General features: G+C 39.8%; 1 protein-coding gene across 1 annotated transcript; it reads right to left on the reverse strand.

The window, feature by feature from the left end:
- Nucleotides 1-3,259: 3,259 nt before the first annotated feature.
- mybphb (myosin binding protein Hb) lies at nucleotides 3,260-15,650 on the reverse strand. The gene is made up of 12 exons (XM_086293344.1): nucleotides 15,370-15,650; nucleotides 14,302-14,364; nucleotides 13,996-14,130; nucleotides 13,203-13,370; nucleotides 9,773-9,861; nucleotides 9,493-9,688; nucleotides 9,273-9,412; nucleotides 8,944-9,103; nucleotides 6,062-6,198; nucleotides 4,666-4,852; nucleotides 4,483-4,536; nucleotides 3,260-3,791 (listed from the first exon to the last, which is right to left on the reverse strand). Exons 1-11 carry the CDS (start codon nucleotides 15,581-15,583, stop codon nucleotides 4,505-4,507), a joined length of 1,521 nt encoding a protein of 506 aa, XP_086149470.1. The 5' UTR covers nucleotides 15,584-15,650; the 3' UTR covers nucleotides 3,260-3,791; nucleotides 4,483-4,504.
- Nucleotides 15,651-16,181: the final 531 nt, after the last annotated feature.

Raw genomic sequence — 16,181 nt, forward strand, 5'->3', positions numbered from 1 at the left:
AGAGGAGCAGGAGGGAGTATAAAAACAGGGGGATCGATGAGTGATGAAAAGAAGGGTGAACGTGGAAACCAGCAGTCTGCAGTGCCTCTCAAAACAGAGCTCGATTTAAGGTGCTGTACCTCCCTGCTGCAGGAACTGTATGGGGACCTGAGTGCAGTGAGGTGTGAGCGGAGAGGATAGAGGAAAAGGGGGAGGAGGTGAAAGGGAGAGAGAGGATGGGAGAGGGGGAGTGACTTGGGCTGTTTTTGCTGCAGTATAGAGGCAAGCAGAACACAGATGGGAAGTTTGTTGTTTTTTTTCTGAAGCAGTTAATGTGAAGCAGAAATGGCAAAGTAGTTCACCCACTCTACAGAAGCACCCAACATGTAACTGGTAAATAATTTAGAAAGTAGGATGAGACACATAACTGTGTCATTCACATGGGAGATAGTATTCAACAACAAAAAGTGCAAAGGTCAGTGAGTCAAGGTGATATATGTAGAGCTTTAATGCAGCAGGATGCCAGCAGAGAAATGTCTAGTTTGGTTTGACAGCATATTACTGTATACTTGTCTACTGGCCATCTCTTTAAGGTTTTGTGATATACCATAAGCTTTAAGACGGCTGTTTTTTTGTTTTTGTTTTCTTTTTTTTACTTTTCACATATTTATTTAGTATCTTGGTTTTTAAAGAATGAAACTGACTAAATGAAATCTCATTCTGCCATCTTAATTTGAAATATGGTAGCTGGACAGCCTTCCTCTGCAGTTTCCTCCAGAAAAATCCACGTACTGTGTGGTCGGGGAGAAGCATAAAAATACACAATTTCCAGAAGCACCAATTTCCCCAAACAGTACCTGTAAATGTTTAAAAGAAATGAGGAGGAATGTGTTTGTTTGCGCATAACAGTATCCACTTCTCATTCCTCCTTAACAGCCTAAATCTTTGGCAAATGAAAAGTGTGCTCAGACAGTCTATCCAGCTGATTTACTGGTGCAACATTTGTTAATGAAAAGCAACGACAGGACACTGTTGTGACGGCCAGTTTCACCATTACGCTTATTAAACCTTCTGGGACCATAGCCAAAACTCTGCAGCAAATGGCAGTCAGGCTACCCTTCAAGAGCGACGCACCATTTCGTTGCCTTTGGCGTTACCCTTGACATCCTGTAGCAGTGACCGGGCAGTGCTCGGCGCATTACCCACAATTAGAGCAACACCGCAAGATGTGTCACAGATGCTGCATCACTGAAGCATCCAGGTTTTTTATGAACTTTACATTCTGCTGTGCTGATTTGCTCCTATTCTTGATCAGAGGGGAGGATGATGGAGAAAAAAAAGTTTTGATAGAATCCAATTATTCAGCCAGAAGATATTTGGTGATTGCCTCCTGCTGAACGTTATAGCAATAAATTGGAATAGATGAAAGGTGGTAATTCAACATGGAGATTAGAGGCAGAATATGTGCCTGAAGCAGCTGTGAAGGTCTGGTTTCATAAAGGTGAAGCAGGGAGTCTAATGAGGCTCACATATAAAATGAAGATGTAATAGTGAAACGAGACAAAGAATACAATGATGTTAGCTGCACTATGAGGATGAACAGCTGTGCTTTGAACCAAACGTCTCCCTGCTACCTTTCTACAGGTATCTTTGTAACCACACATTTTTGGTCTGCAGTTGCTGGCCTCACCAACATATCCAGTGCTTTTCCTTGTGGTTTCCCTCAATGCTCCCTCCACTCACTCAGAGTAACTGTTTGAGACAGATGGCTGCCGTCCACGGACCTCTTTCTTCTAGGGAGTTCTTTCTGCTATTTGGAATATATCCAAAAACTACATTAACAATTTTTTAACAGAATTTCTGGATATCTGCAGTATATATTTTTTGCCTTACAGCAATGTTTTGATCTCAAAGTAGAAGAAAAACCCGTAATCCTCACTCTACTATTAATATATTTTTTGGTGGATATAATATATTATTTAATGCATGTTTTTACACAGTCCATCTGTGATATAATGACGCCTTTCATTGGGAGCTGGAAACCTTTTCAGTGCAGGATCTAAATTAGACAGGAAGTCTCTTGCTCCATGACCCTATTGCGGCATGTCAGCATCCAGGGAACAGCTAGAAGTAGGCTTGAGACCCATTATGGCTCATAGCCCACAGGTTAAAGCTGCACTATGCAAATTAAGCAAGTACCTTAAAATGTCAGGAAACAATGGAGCCTATCTATTTAAAGACATATAAATTACACTTGACTGTGTTGATCTTTGTTGACCTCTAAAAGTCATGTTTGCGGGTTTTATTGTGACTTATGGATATAGTTTTCATTTGACAGTCTATCCTTTTATTTCTAGTTCCTCTAGATGTCATTACTTAATTGAAACACTAGAGGGCGCCACACTCAAATAATCTGAATAAAGCTGACTTTTCTTTTTTAGCTGGGTCACTCATTAAGATGTAGGTTTTGAACACTTTTCCCTTTTTTATTACTTTGCCACCAGAATAGTTTTATTTATCCATTCCTTTTAAAAATTTTTATATCAGTTGGCTACTGTGACTTAAAAGCACATTTTGCCAGCTGAGCTACTGATCCCTAAAATAACCCATGGGAGATGGAGCACTAGGGCTAATTTTGTCAGCCTGTGTGTGAACCCATGCGTCTCTGTAACCTGGATATCTCTGGCATCCTGCCTGGTACTGTATCACTATGCCAATGACTTCAAGACCAAATAGTTACAAGTTCAGTATTATACACTGGTATTATTATTACGGACGTTCTGGCATGCTGTAGTACTTTTGGGTCTGTAAGAGTCACATGAACAACACTGCTGTCTCCAGTTTCTTACTGGACTTCATCCAGAAGCCTCATATACTCAGTAGCAGTATTGGCATTGAAAGGGAAAGGTATTAGATAAATGTGTGGATATGGAAAAAAATTATAAAGAAAATATGAATTTCAAAACTGAGTTTAAACCTGTATTTATCTTTCAGGTAGTATTGAATTTTAAAAACAGCATTTTTAAATGTGTTTGGCTTACCTAACCTGCTCAAAGACTTTGTGTACAATTACATGGAATCCATTATTTGTATTTGGAGCAACTGAATTCTTTATTTTTGCTCAAATTAGTAGCACACTTAATTAGTAAATAAAGTAAATCAGTACCAACAGGCCTAAAAAATGAAGTGTTACTATATTCTAAAAACCTCAGCAAGCATAGCTTGTTTTATCAACGTAAACAATTGCAATCTATATAAATATATAACACCATAAGTGTACTCCATGTATGATCCCTGCTTTATTTTTTCCCTCCATAGAGCTTTTACAGATTATCATAGCACAATATTAAGTTTTTATTTAAACTGCTGTACACAATAGAAGCCATTACATGGCAGTGGTTACAATTTACAGAAAACAATGTATTGAAAAAATAAAACCAGAAATTAAATAGTTTATTGGTATAAACTCATTGATGTTACATGTAGTTCTCCTACGAGGAACAGAAGATCCATCCTGCAAAATTCTTGGTGTTAGATGATAAAATAGGAAAGAACAGTGTCTGACAAATTCATAATTTAGTTACAATAGACTTTGTTGTTGGGGAAAAAGCTGATTGTGGGCAAGGATATGGACTTAAAAATGCAGTTGTAGCGATACTGATGATATTTAATATTTAATTGTAATTATTTTTCATCATAATTCATTGTTCATCATAATATTTGTTAGCGCTTGGCGATAGATCAGTCTACATCCATTAGGCAGTGTGGTCACCAGCCATATATACATGTTCTTCCAGGAATCCAGCACCTTCCTGCAGGGAAACAAAGACATTATTTAAACTACAAAAGTTTTTTTTTTATCAGTGTGGATGACCATTTTAGAAACACTGTCAGGCACCTGAGACTGCAAAGGCCCCTTTCCTTCTGAGTCTAATTTGGGATTGGATCAGTTGAACAAATAGCAAAAACATATGCTAAGGAATAAATTAAGCTGCAAAAACAGCAGTGATTTGAAACAAAGCACACATAAATAATTTTCTTGTATTTTTTTAATGTGTTGTACTGTTTAAGTGTTAAGAAGTGACCTACAAATAAAATGCTCCTGAAGGAAGCTACTGCAGCTACTTCTGCTGAGTTGATGAAATGTGATTAAGTCTCCAAACTGAGTGCATGGGGAGTCATTACAGTTTTAATTTATGGGTGCTACTGATTGGAGCATTTCAGTGGCAGTGGCCATGTTTTCCAAGTTTAGTTCTCTCCAAGTATGGACACCAAGTCATTTAGGCAGCTGGTGAAGACACACATAGATCAACCTATCCAATGGATCTTATTTAATTGTTTTGACACAAATGTCCAGCTACAACAGCACTACAATCAAAGCTAACCCCGAAATATTACCGTTCTGTTAAAAGTGTTGTGACAAAGTTGTATACTTGGTGTACTGATATTCTGAGAGCAAATAAAGTGTCAAAGTATAAAAAATAAATAAATCAGATTTCTCACCTGTGAGCGTCACGATGTCAGCTTATTTCTTGTCGGCATCTGCAATCACTGGCTCTGTATAACAAAGACACGTGATATTCAGGATACTGGGTACTGGCAAAGCAAGTCCTACAGCTGAAATAGAGTTTTTACACATATCCAAAAGACCTCGGATTTTAGTACAGCTTTAAGATCCTGACTTACGTTTGACCTCCAGCTTGCAGCTGACAGTTGCCTCTCCGTGATCATTCTTGGCTCTGCAGGAGTACACACCTCCGTCAAAGTTGCCAGGCTTTCGGATCTCCAGGGAGCAGATACCCTGGACACAGATCTGCCTGAACTTGGGGTCATCTCCAATAATCATCTGGTTTTTCATCCACACAATCTTGGGCTGTAGAAAAACCGATTCATACAGTATAACTGGATGTAAAGAGCAAAACACCTTGCAAAGACTATGAACAGAAGTATTGTTGACATATTTGTGGCTTTGGGACTGAAGCAGAAACAACGTACACACACAGCTTGGGAGTTTAGTGGCATTAAAAGATAATAAATATCTGGTGGCCTCTTTGCATCGTATTGTGCTTAGTACCATTTATCCTACATCCTGTTGGTGACCTAGTGGATTGCAGACATGAAAGAAGAGGTAAGGGACTGAGACAGTGAGCTAATGAGCTAATGGGTGCAGCTTTCGTATGTTTAAGGAAGAAGGTGCCTATGGAACAGTCTAGCTAGTTTGCACCTCTGGTAAAATCAAATCTGCATGCACATTTAGACTTTAATATTTTAAAGACCAGAACTGTGTCGGAGGTTCTACATATGTAGCGATTATCTAAGCAAAGCAAACATTCTTCAACTTCTGTATTTTGTTAATAACAGCTAATAATACATGTGAATTACAGTGCTGAAGTATGATGAACCCGGGTGGACATTTGGGGTGTGGTTTTACATGAGATCAGCACTTCGAAGATTCTTACCTAGTTATTATCCTTTTAGCATTACTTGCGATTATTGTGATGTTTCTTTCTTTCTGTAAGAGTCTGTATGAAGAATTTAATAGAAGGGTACGTCCCCACACTTTTATATGGCGATAATTTGCAAACAAAACTGCAACCAGAAAGTAGCCAATAAAATAGCTTTCACACCTGTCTGTAGTAGATATTTGGATTGAGGTGTTGACATAGAGCATTTTTATTTCGCTTGTCCTTTTAAAATGTGATATTTAGTGGGAGAAGAAAAACGTATTAAAAAGTATTTAAGCAAGCAGAGGAGACTGATCACTGATGTTCACTCTCCACCTCACAGTATAAAGCACCTTAAGACAGCGGTTCATATATTATGAATATATGAACTGAATTAGAGAATTACAAGAATGTAAATACAATTCACGTGGATTCATCAAGCAAGTTTTATAAAAAAAAAAGCTTCAATTGATCTCTGTGATCTATCTTACAAGCAGTAACTTGGTCCATCAAGTTAATGACTGTAGACTGAACTGAAATTAAAAAGCACACTACTGTTGTCTTGAGACCAACAAGAGCTTACAATTGGTGCTGTTGAAGTGCTAATAGAGTGCAAATAGAGAGAGATGTTACTATACTTTTGGGGATCCCCTGACGGAGCAGAGCAGCTTGGTGCTATAGCCAACAGTAGTGGCCCGGTCAGCCAGGGATGTGGTAAACTTGGGTGCCTCACTGAAGTCACGTTCCTTGTAGTCAGGAGGCTTGTAGTCAATGCCTGAAAATAGAGGAAAACACAAAATATGTAGAATGAAAAAAATTTGAAACATGAATTGCAGCCATGGCCTTTTCTATACATCCCCTCACATAGGTGATGGAGAACAAAACTGTCTGATGCAGTCATATCGCACATCAAATGGTTTCTAACCTGTTTCTGAGTGAAAAGTCAGTGTGATGTCTGACTGTCCGCTCATAAGAAAAATAGAGGTAATTATCCAGTGAAATGTCAGAAAAACAATTTGCTGTTGTGTATATTGCGTTGTGCATCACACTTTATCCAGGGATCACATAACAGATGTGTTTCTATTAGTGGAAACACATCTAATGTGGGCTGTCTCCTGTTTTGTGCCACATGTGAGAAAAAACAAATCCTGACCAGGTTGTCCGGGGAAAGAAATGTGACTAACGGGGTCAAAAGCCATTTTAAGTCATACAAATTTTTAGCAAGCTAAATCGATTTTGTTTTTTAGTTTTTATTGTAAAACAAATCAAAATGTTCATTTCTGGCTCCAGAACTGTCCTTTATAGAAATGCAAAAATTGTCAAAGATTTCAGAAGTGCCACTGCAACCCCCTCTGGCCTCTGCTCCATAGCTGCGGGGTGACCTCTCCTTTGGGGCTCTACTCAGCTCTTCCCAGGAGGGTAGCACGGTTCCCCCCCCTTTGGTGGTCCTCCTCGGGTCCTTGTACTCTGGGGCCTCTGGATATCTGGGGCCTGGATCTCCTCCATACCTGCTTCATACCCTGGTGGACGGGGCTATGGCTCCCCACACGCCCTAGCAGATCGTTACATGGAGAAACCTTTGGAATACAAGCATGCTGATCCACACAGGTATGCACACAGGTGTGCACACGGGTGTTCACAGACGCGGACTACAGCTTTCTTGGCTGCTGCCTCAAAGCACATTGTGCGCTGTCTATCTTGCGTGCTGAACAATATCGTTTATTATTTAGTATCTACTGTTATCTACTGCTAGCAAGTTTATTGTGATGGTGCTGTTTTTTTTATTATGTTGCTCTTTGTTGTTTGCTTTCTCTTCTGTTTTTTTTTCTCCATACAGGTGATCCAGGTGTTTTTGTTTGTTTTTGGGGGTTTTTTTTGTTTTTTTTCTTTCTTCCCCCCCTTCTCACCGTCTCTTCTCCCCTTTGGTTTTCTTTCTCTCCCTCTCTTTCTTTCATTCTTTCTCCCTGTCCTATCCCCCAGTCATGTCTGTCCCGTTTGTAGCGACTGAAAATAAAATAAATTCATAATTATAATAAAGGTCAATCAAATGGACCAATATGGCAAGGCCATGATGATCCACTTGGTAAAATAAATCCGCTTGGCATCTTTCTTGGCCTTAAGACAACAATTCTGATGGCTAAAGATCCAAACGGGACACAAAAAAAAAAAAAAAAAAAGATTTCAGAAGTGGAGCATTCAGTCTGCACAAGATCTTTTATTTTAAACTGTCTGGATTGTCTGCGGTTCCTGTAATTGATTTCCTCCCAATAAAGGAAATGGAAATCCAGCTGTTCTTGTTGCATTTAAGATTAAGATTAAAGGGATTACAGTATACTGTACTAGTGGGTGATACATTTTCTTAATAGTAATCAAATAGTTTAATGTTTATTGGTCCCCTGATTAGCTGTCAGGGATTTCAACCACACTTCACGCTACAGAAGTGAATTTTTGATTCATTTAGTTCTATTCTAATGAACGTAAAACGGAAGCAATTCTGTTTGGCCCAAATCGTTCCTCTGATATCCCTGATGTTGACCTTGCTGCTCTGACCCCTCACCTGAAGAGCTCGATTACCAATCTTGGGTTAAAAATCGACTCTGCACTTACCTTTGATGGCCACGTGAATGGGGTGGTGAAATCGTCATTCTATCAACTCAGGCGTCTGTCGAAGGTTAAACCTTTTCTTTCAAGGTCTGATTTGGAGACTGTTATCCACGCTTTTATAACCTCACGCTTGGATTATTGCAACTCCCTTTTAATAGGGGTTGGACTGGGCACTCTGACACGCCTGCAACTAGTACAGAATGCTGCGGCACGGTTTTTATCTGGTAAAAGGAAATTTGAGCACATTACTCCGGCCCTGGCCTCCCTGCACTGGCTTCCAATTGAATTTAGGATTCATTTTAAAGTTCTTTTATTGGTTTTTAAATCTTTAAATGGTCTGGCACCTGCGTATCTGTCTGATTTGCTGAAGCCCTATGTCCCCACTCGTTCGCTCCGGTCAGCTGAGCAGCTGTTGCTCTCAGTCCCCAAATCACAGCTGAAACTGAGAGGAGACCGAGCGTTCTCTATCGTGGCTCCTAAGCTTTGGAATAATCTTCCTCTTCACATTAGGCAATCGACATCAGTGCTGGTTTTTAAATCCAGATTGAAAACGCATTTTTATTCACTGGCTTTTGACTCAGTGGTTGACTGACTTGTATTTTATTGTTTTCGCTATGTTTATTATTTTATCGTATTTATTATTCGTATGGTATGTATTATGTTTCTATTGTTCAGCACTTTGGTCAGCCTTGTGTGTTTTTAAAGTGCTATATAAATAAACAATGATGATGATGATGATTACAAAAAACTGTCCCTGCTCTCATTTAAATTTAGTTTAAATTTAAAAAAGACTTACTGATGGCAGATGCCAACAATTTCAAATTTAAGGCAGGATCCACTGCTGAATGAATGAATAAATTAAAACATTTCTGATATCTTCCTTCTAATGCCTTATAGCTCTTTTTTAAAAAAGTACCTGTCTTCAAGATCTTGGCCTCTTCTTTTGTAACAGCAGCACTCTCACTCATTCCACACTTGTTTTCACCAAACACTCTGAACTTGTAGGTGTTGCCCATGATGAGGTCTGAGATGGTGGCATTCAGTCTGTTGTAATGCTCCAACACAGTGTACCAGTCCTTTAAACACACACACACACACACACAGACATGATGGATTATTAGCAGACGTATTGGGGATTCAGGACATGCGGTATGTAATTTATCAGTGGAATGCGACTATTAATCATCAGAATGAGTTAGCTGTTATGACCTGAAAACAAGCGGCCCTTTGGTACAGAATACTTACTCCAGTTTTTTTGTCCGCTTTCTGCACTGTGTAACCCGTGATCTCTGTGTTTCCATTGTCTTTGGGTGCAGTCCACTCCAGAGCAACATTGAAACCCCAGGTATCCACAATCTTTACAGTGGCAGGAGGCCCTGGCAGCTCTGCGAACAAACAGGCATGGGTTGAGTATCAAATAGGACAGTTTTAAAGGCATCTCACACAGTATCAGAAATTTACTCACCAACAATTTGAAGGGTAATTTGAGCCTTGTCCTCAAAGTCATCCACCTTCACACACATCTCGTACACTCCAGAGTCCTCTCTCTCAGACGCACGGATGAACAGGATGCTGTCTCTTTCGGTACTGCGAATGTTCACCCTCTTTGTGTCAAGGGGCTGCCCGTTCTTTGTCCAGGTGACCACAGGTTTGGGTTTTCCCTGAGAGAAGAAGCAAACAGACAGTGAATTCCAGTGTGTTATTTATTACCCATGGAGCGATGCACAGAAATCTTCCAATCTTACTGTGAAGGGGATGGTCAGATTGATCTTGTCTCCAACATTAGCGACATATCTCTGCCTAAGAAAACGAGGTAGACGGACCTTGGGACGATCTGGAGAGGAAATCAATGAGGAAAATAATTAATGGTTATTTGAATTATTTTCTTTCGTATGCTGTTTGCAAGATATATGTATGCAGGACCCCTCCAACTTGCTTAGTGTAAATCATTCCTTCTCTCTTTTGGAACCCACCTCCACCCCATCTCCGCCTCACGCAAGTCACTCCATCCAAGTTTCCATCTTATCTTCACCACCACCAACATCTAGGATTGTGGCCTAATGCCATCACCGCTGGAATTTCATTCTCTTGTGTTAAGTCATCAGTCTAATCGCGAATAGCATAATTGAATTCTGTAGATCAATAAATCACGTTCAATTCCTTCTAATGATCTGTCCTTATTGAACAGAGAAACCAAGAACAAGGCTCAGTCATAGGATAGTGACTTGTGAATCATAAGGTACTGTCGCCCTATACACTAGCCTGATATCATTATTTATCATTTGTTTTACTCTCAATGGGAACCATTATTTAACATCGCATTGTCCATTCATCCATCTGTTTGATTCATTTTCTTCCGCTTATACAATTCAGTGCCACAGTTGAGCTGGAGCCTAACCCAGCTGTTATAGGGTGAAAGGAGGGATACACCCTGGACAGGTCACACCTAAAGACATATTAGAATCACTATTCAAACTAACATGCTTGGCTTTGGACTATGGAAGGATGCCAGGACACTCAGAGAGGACACGCAAAGGTCCCACCCACTAGATTGAAACCCAGAACCTTCTTGCTGAGAGATAACAGTTCTAACCACCACATCCTCGTGCTGCCTGCATTATGTTGTGTGAAAAATATATTGCAGTCTCTGTCAAGCAAGAGAGTCATTTTTAAAATGGTTTATTGTTATTTACACTAGCTGTGATATTTTTTTATTTATTCTTGATGAGTTTGTATAGTTGACTGTAGGGCTGTGCGATATGACCAAAATCTCATATCCCGATATAAGAATTCTATCGTCCCGATAACGATATAAATCACAAAAATGTAACATTTTCTGTAAATTCTGTGAATCTCGGGCAGCTCGACTTGCGGGAAGTGTTTCCAGCTGCGCGTCGTGTAGCTGGAGTCGAGTGTTTTAACAGATGCATGAAACTATACATTTTTAGACATAAGTTGTAACGGCCGCCGTTTTCTTTGTGAGTATTTATTACACGGCGTGCTGCGGGGAAAAGCCTGTTCTAACGTTTGAGTCTAAGGTTTATTTTTTAGCACCTGGCGGCTCTTTTTCACTTCTCATCCGTAAACAATCTGCTCTTTCACGTGATTCAGTTTGTTTTGAAAAGTCTCAACAGGATCTTGAGTAAGTAAGTGAGGGAGCGATTAGGAGTTATATAGAGTCTTTCGATCTATTTAGTGCATTACAACATAGGAGAGTACTTAAGCAAGATAGTATTTGAGTGTACAGGCATGTAAATTCATATATATGCATCTTTATTAATATGGCATACACATGAAGTTGCATATGAAAGAAACTGAGACCTATGAACATGTAATTTTATAAACATTACATTTGTATGTTTTCATGCCAAAATCAATATAAATCAAATTAACATAAAGTTGATATGAATGCCTTAATTGTTGCTTTATTTATTATCGTATTCACAAAAATTGATCTACACTTGTTGTTTAGTTCCTTGCTGTGTAGTCTCTTTTGTGCGATGTAACTGAAAGCTGACAATCAGTGAATGAAAAACAGAAATGTTTCAGATGGTTAAACACTTGGAAGTGTCCTGCTGTAGCTTGTTTGTAAAAGTGATTTGCAGAGAAGCAACACCTGCTGAGTGCAGCCCAGCAACATTTGTCAGGTCTCTAAATAAAGCAGGCGTACTTTAGTCAGTATATCGCTTCTCATGACGCATGATTTGGAGATTCGGTTACCCCCACTCACATCAGAATGCATTAAAATCGCAGATGAGATAAGCAGACACTCATCTGGACACTCCTAAAAGCAAATGATGAGTAAACATTAAATGGGATGTAAACTGTTAACTGTATAAAAAAAAAAAATCAAAAAGAGGGTAAGCTAAGGTATTAGAAAGTATACACTGCATGTTAGGTGTCTTATCACTTCATGTGGAGAGGATTAACCTTAATAAAGATTTGTGCTGTAAAGTCCATGGCATGTTTCAAGATAAACAGTGAATCTCCAGCGGTGTCATGAGATTTAGGTGTCATCTGAGAGGTTAGAAGGATACCATCCACCCCCTCTCTACTCTGAGTCAGGACACGCTGGAATTTCCCATCCACCCCCTCTCTGCTCTTAACCCTTCCCTAAATGCTTGCAGTCAGATCACTTGACACCATCGATCTTAGAGAAGGGAGCCTGACATTCCCCTCAGCGTGAATCCTGGCAGGGATCACGAAGCAATGCCAAACCCTCCATAGAAAAGTCTGTGTTAACAGCACAGACATCCCAGTTATTTTCTAAAGCTTTGTGGTAATTTTGTAGGAAACCATTCATAAGTTGATTCTATATGGAGGCCACCCGCTATGGTGAACACGATGGTTAATGTGACTACTGAAAGACTGCCAGTTCAGCTGGGATCAAGTTGCCTTCCCTCCCTGTTTGACTCTCCATTACACATAACGATGATTTGTGAGGGGACCCAGAGTCATGCAGCTCCTCCTTATAAAGCCCTCAGGGTCCAATCATCTTTCACAGCAATTCAGCTCAGATACATATACTGTCTATGATTAACACTGTAAGGTGTGCAGCAACAGTAAAACCGTCCACTTATCAAGTGTGTAATTATCACACTGTTGCCAGCTCGGTCGGGGTTTCAACTTAAAGTGGAAACAAGAGAGAACACCACAGTTTTAAAATGCAACATTGCAGGCATGTGCCAACAGGACATGGACAGCTGAGAGGAAAAACATTGCTGAGCTTCTTAGCTTTGACTCCTGCACTTTGCAACTCCCCTTTCTCGTGATAAACTTTAGGCTATATCTGTTTCAGATGGTACGCACTGTCCTCTTAAAACACTAAATTTAATCATTTAGCACCTGGGAGAAAGTTTAATTTCATATATATGATGTAGAACGTCTGTTTATCTAGTGGATTTATTAAACAGCACTGATGTAAAAATTGGGAAATAAGAGTATAGAATGGCCTGATTTTGGAATGATTTTTTACAGCTTTTATGGTTGATTAATTGTAAAACAATTAGTTTATGGTATTAAATACATAAATAGTATGGACAATATATTAAATAGTATTGTTAATTCAGGATTTAGTACCCTTTAGTTTATCTTGTAAATAATTGGTTTTCCAAGAGGTAAAATTCCCTTATAGAAAATGTTCAGATTATGTTCTCTATTGGAAACACTTCTTACCAGCGACCTCCTTCACCAACACAGGCTCAGGGAGGCTAACGGGAGGACTGCGGCCACCTTCGTTCACAGCAACCACTCGGATCTTCAGGCGGTCACCAGTGGTTTGGTTCTTGATAACAAAGCGGGAAGACTTCTGCAGTTCTTCATTAACTGCTTTCCAATCCTCAGCTGGATGAGAAAAATTACACACAATGATGAATGAGTTTAAAAAGCTGTTGTTTTTCAAAGGAAGAGTCTGCCCAATATGCAAAATGTAGAAAGAGTGAGTTTGATTTTGAGTGAATTTATACAAATTATCAGGCACTAAGAAAAATGCAGGACAGTGAGCACTCCTTTTTTGCAGCGTTCATATTCATTAAATTGCTGTGCGGGTCTGCTAAATCAAGCCTGCACTGTATTGCTGCTGACATTAGCTTAGTGCTGTAAGTCTAAATGCAGAACATCCAGCAAGACTGCAGCGGCTCCTGAAATGCCTCTTTCCTTGTAGGGAGAAGTTAGGTAGCTCGTGATATAACTCTGCGGCTGACACTTCAGGAACAGCTGCTGCTGATGTGCCTGACACACTTTAAAACAGAAAAGAATAAGAATTTCCTGACTATATTTTGAAAAAATAAAAATGAAAAACTATGATGCAATTAAAGATGCACGTTGTGAAACCCTAAAATCTGCAGCTGAAAAAGTAATTCAAAGGTCAGCTGACATTTCTGTCAGGGTATATTAATACCACTATCTGACCCCTTTCGTGGACATGCTGCTATATGATGCACGTGGTTCAGAGAAGAGCTGGGCTTACTTCCATCCTTGCAGACTTCAATGGTGTACCCATCTAGACCTGAAGCCCCAATGTTCTCTGGCTGGCTCCAAATGATAGTGACCGAAGTATCGTTCTTATCCTCAACAAAGAGATCCACAGGAGCGCTTGTGGGCTCTGCAGATGCCACATAAAATACAATTATTACATGAATGAATTTTAAAGACAAAGCTTATAGTATGTTGGAATACATTTTCCTATTTTAATGTTGTAATAAGCACAAAGCAAATGACAAAAAACAATGAAATAGGTTTTTAAATAAAGTTTTCGCTTTCATGAAAAGGTTACCTTTGGGTGGTGGGGGCGTAGGTGGTTTAGGCTCTTCTGGTACAGGTGCCTCAGCAGCTTCAGCTGATGTTAAACAGGTATTTGTATTATTGTTGGCAGCATATAATGAGCAGAGCAACAGCATCAAATATAATCCAGCTATGCATCTCACAGCTCTCTGTCCCCTTTGCTGGGAATTCAAAGGATTAACAATGCTATCACATGGAGAATTTCCATCCAGTTAGTCTCAAATGACAAAATCATCTCAGTTGTTAAGGAGAGAGAGGAGTGAAGAGGAACACGTTTTCTATTTTTGCAGGTTGGATTAATACCAGCAGAGACTGCTGCTGGTGCAGCCTCCTGTATCGCTGCACTCAAAGTAGTTATTATTAAGTGTTATATATTATCAATTAATGCATTGAGGAAGGTGGAACATGTTTTGAGACTAAGCACTGCAGAAAGTTTTATCAAGAAGTCACTTAGAGTAGTTGCTAAAGCACTAATGAACAAGTGAAGTCCTTTAATTTACCATCATCAGTGGAGGCAGCTGGCAATTCCTCAAAAGCAGGAGTGGCAGCTGATATTAAGGGTTAGTGCACTCATTTTTATGGTAGAAGACAACACTGAGTGTGCATTTCCAGCATGGAGTTAAACGATTCAAATAAAAATGAACACATACTCCTCTGTGTGACTGTGAGTCAAGTCAGTGGGAGCATTGATGTTGGCGCTAGATTTCAAAATCAGTGTTCAACAAGACGAATTTAAGTGTTGTAGATTATAGAAAAACGCATTTTAGTCGATAAACATGCACTGTCAACATACATTCCTACAACAAACGTTTCATAATGCACTGTGACTTTTAGGATTATCGGCTTGTAAAACATGCAACATGCAAGTTAGCGTCATTATGTTTCTGCAGAAGGGCAAAAGTAAACATTTGAACAGTTCACACTGACCCCTCAGAAGTGCATGTGTCTAAAAAGTTACCATTGGATCAATTAAAGAGTTACCGACTTATCAAAAGTTCAGCCATCGAGAAAAATGATTAAAGGTGGGCCGTTTGAGACACTGCTGTGCACGGGTAATTACCAGGTGGCGCAGCCTCTCCCTCGGCAGCAGGGGCCTCTCCCTCGGCAGCAGGGGCCTCTCCCTCGGTTGGGGCAGGCGCAGCTTCAGCCGGGGGGGCCTCCACGGGAGCGGGCTCCGGGGTGGGTTCAGGAGCCGGCTCTGGAGCCTTTGCCTCCTCTTTCTTGGCTGGTTCTTTCTTAGCCGCCTTCTTGATTGGGGCAGGCTTGGACGGCATGTTGGAGGTGGCAGCTAATTCCCAACTCGTTTAAGTCCTTCGAACTGTATCCAGTGCCATCATTCCTGCGGGGGTGGCAGGCTTATATATGGCTCGGCACTTTCAGATGCCGCCCCCTAATAATGTATTACATGTAATGGATACCGACACCATGTATGACTCAGACCCCACTCAATTTGTCCCAGTCTGTACACTCACTGTACATACTGTATATTATTAACTGCTTTACTAATTTAAAAAAAAGCCTTTTTAAATCAATTTGATATGATGATGAACTCTATTACTTAATGGTTACTGCAATTCCTAGTAACAGGTCACTCATGTCAACTTGAACAAGAAGCAACAGAATAAATATAACATGTATTTTATTAATTTCAACAAACAGTGATAAGTGGATGAAAGCCTTCAGAAGCATGCCTTATCCATGTATTGGACCCAACTTTGAAGAAATATATCTTTCTCTCACAGATTTAGTTTTTCCTCCTCAGTGATTGTTGCCGCATCCAGAATGCTGACATATTTACAGACTTTACAATGATGCTCTGTACAAAATAGAGAACTTAACTTTTACAAAGGATTCTTTAGAAAAAAAAAAGAA

This window comes from Aulonocara sp. 'chitande type north' Nkhata Bay, linkage group LG5 (genome assembly GCF_057382095.1).
Source record: "Aulonocara sp. 'chitande type north' Nkhata Bay isolate Kocher_YH1m ecotype deep benthic linkage group LG5, A_spYH_male_GT1.1, whole genome shotgun sequence".
Lineage (NCBI taxonomy): Eukaryota > Metazoa > Chordata > Actinopteri > Cichliformes > Cichlidae > Aulonocara > Aulonocara sp. 'chitande type north' Nkhata Bay.

Bases quoted from the DNA above. Each gene is read 5' to 3' on its own strand.
- mybphb (XM_086293344.1), bottom strand. From the start codon at position 15,583: ATGCCGTCCAAGCCTGCCCCAATCAAGAAGGCGGCTAAGAAAGAACCA. The intron at 14,131-14,301 runs GTAACCTTTTCA...TGGCATCTGCAG, and splicing joins TACGCCCCCACCACCCAAAG to AGCCCACAAGCGCTCCTGTG. The intron at 9,689-9,772 runs GTAAGATTGGAA...TTCTTCTCTCAG, and splicing joins ATCTGACCATCCCCTTCACA to GGAAAACCCAAACCTGTGGT.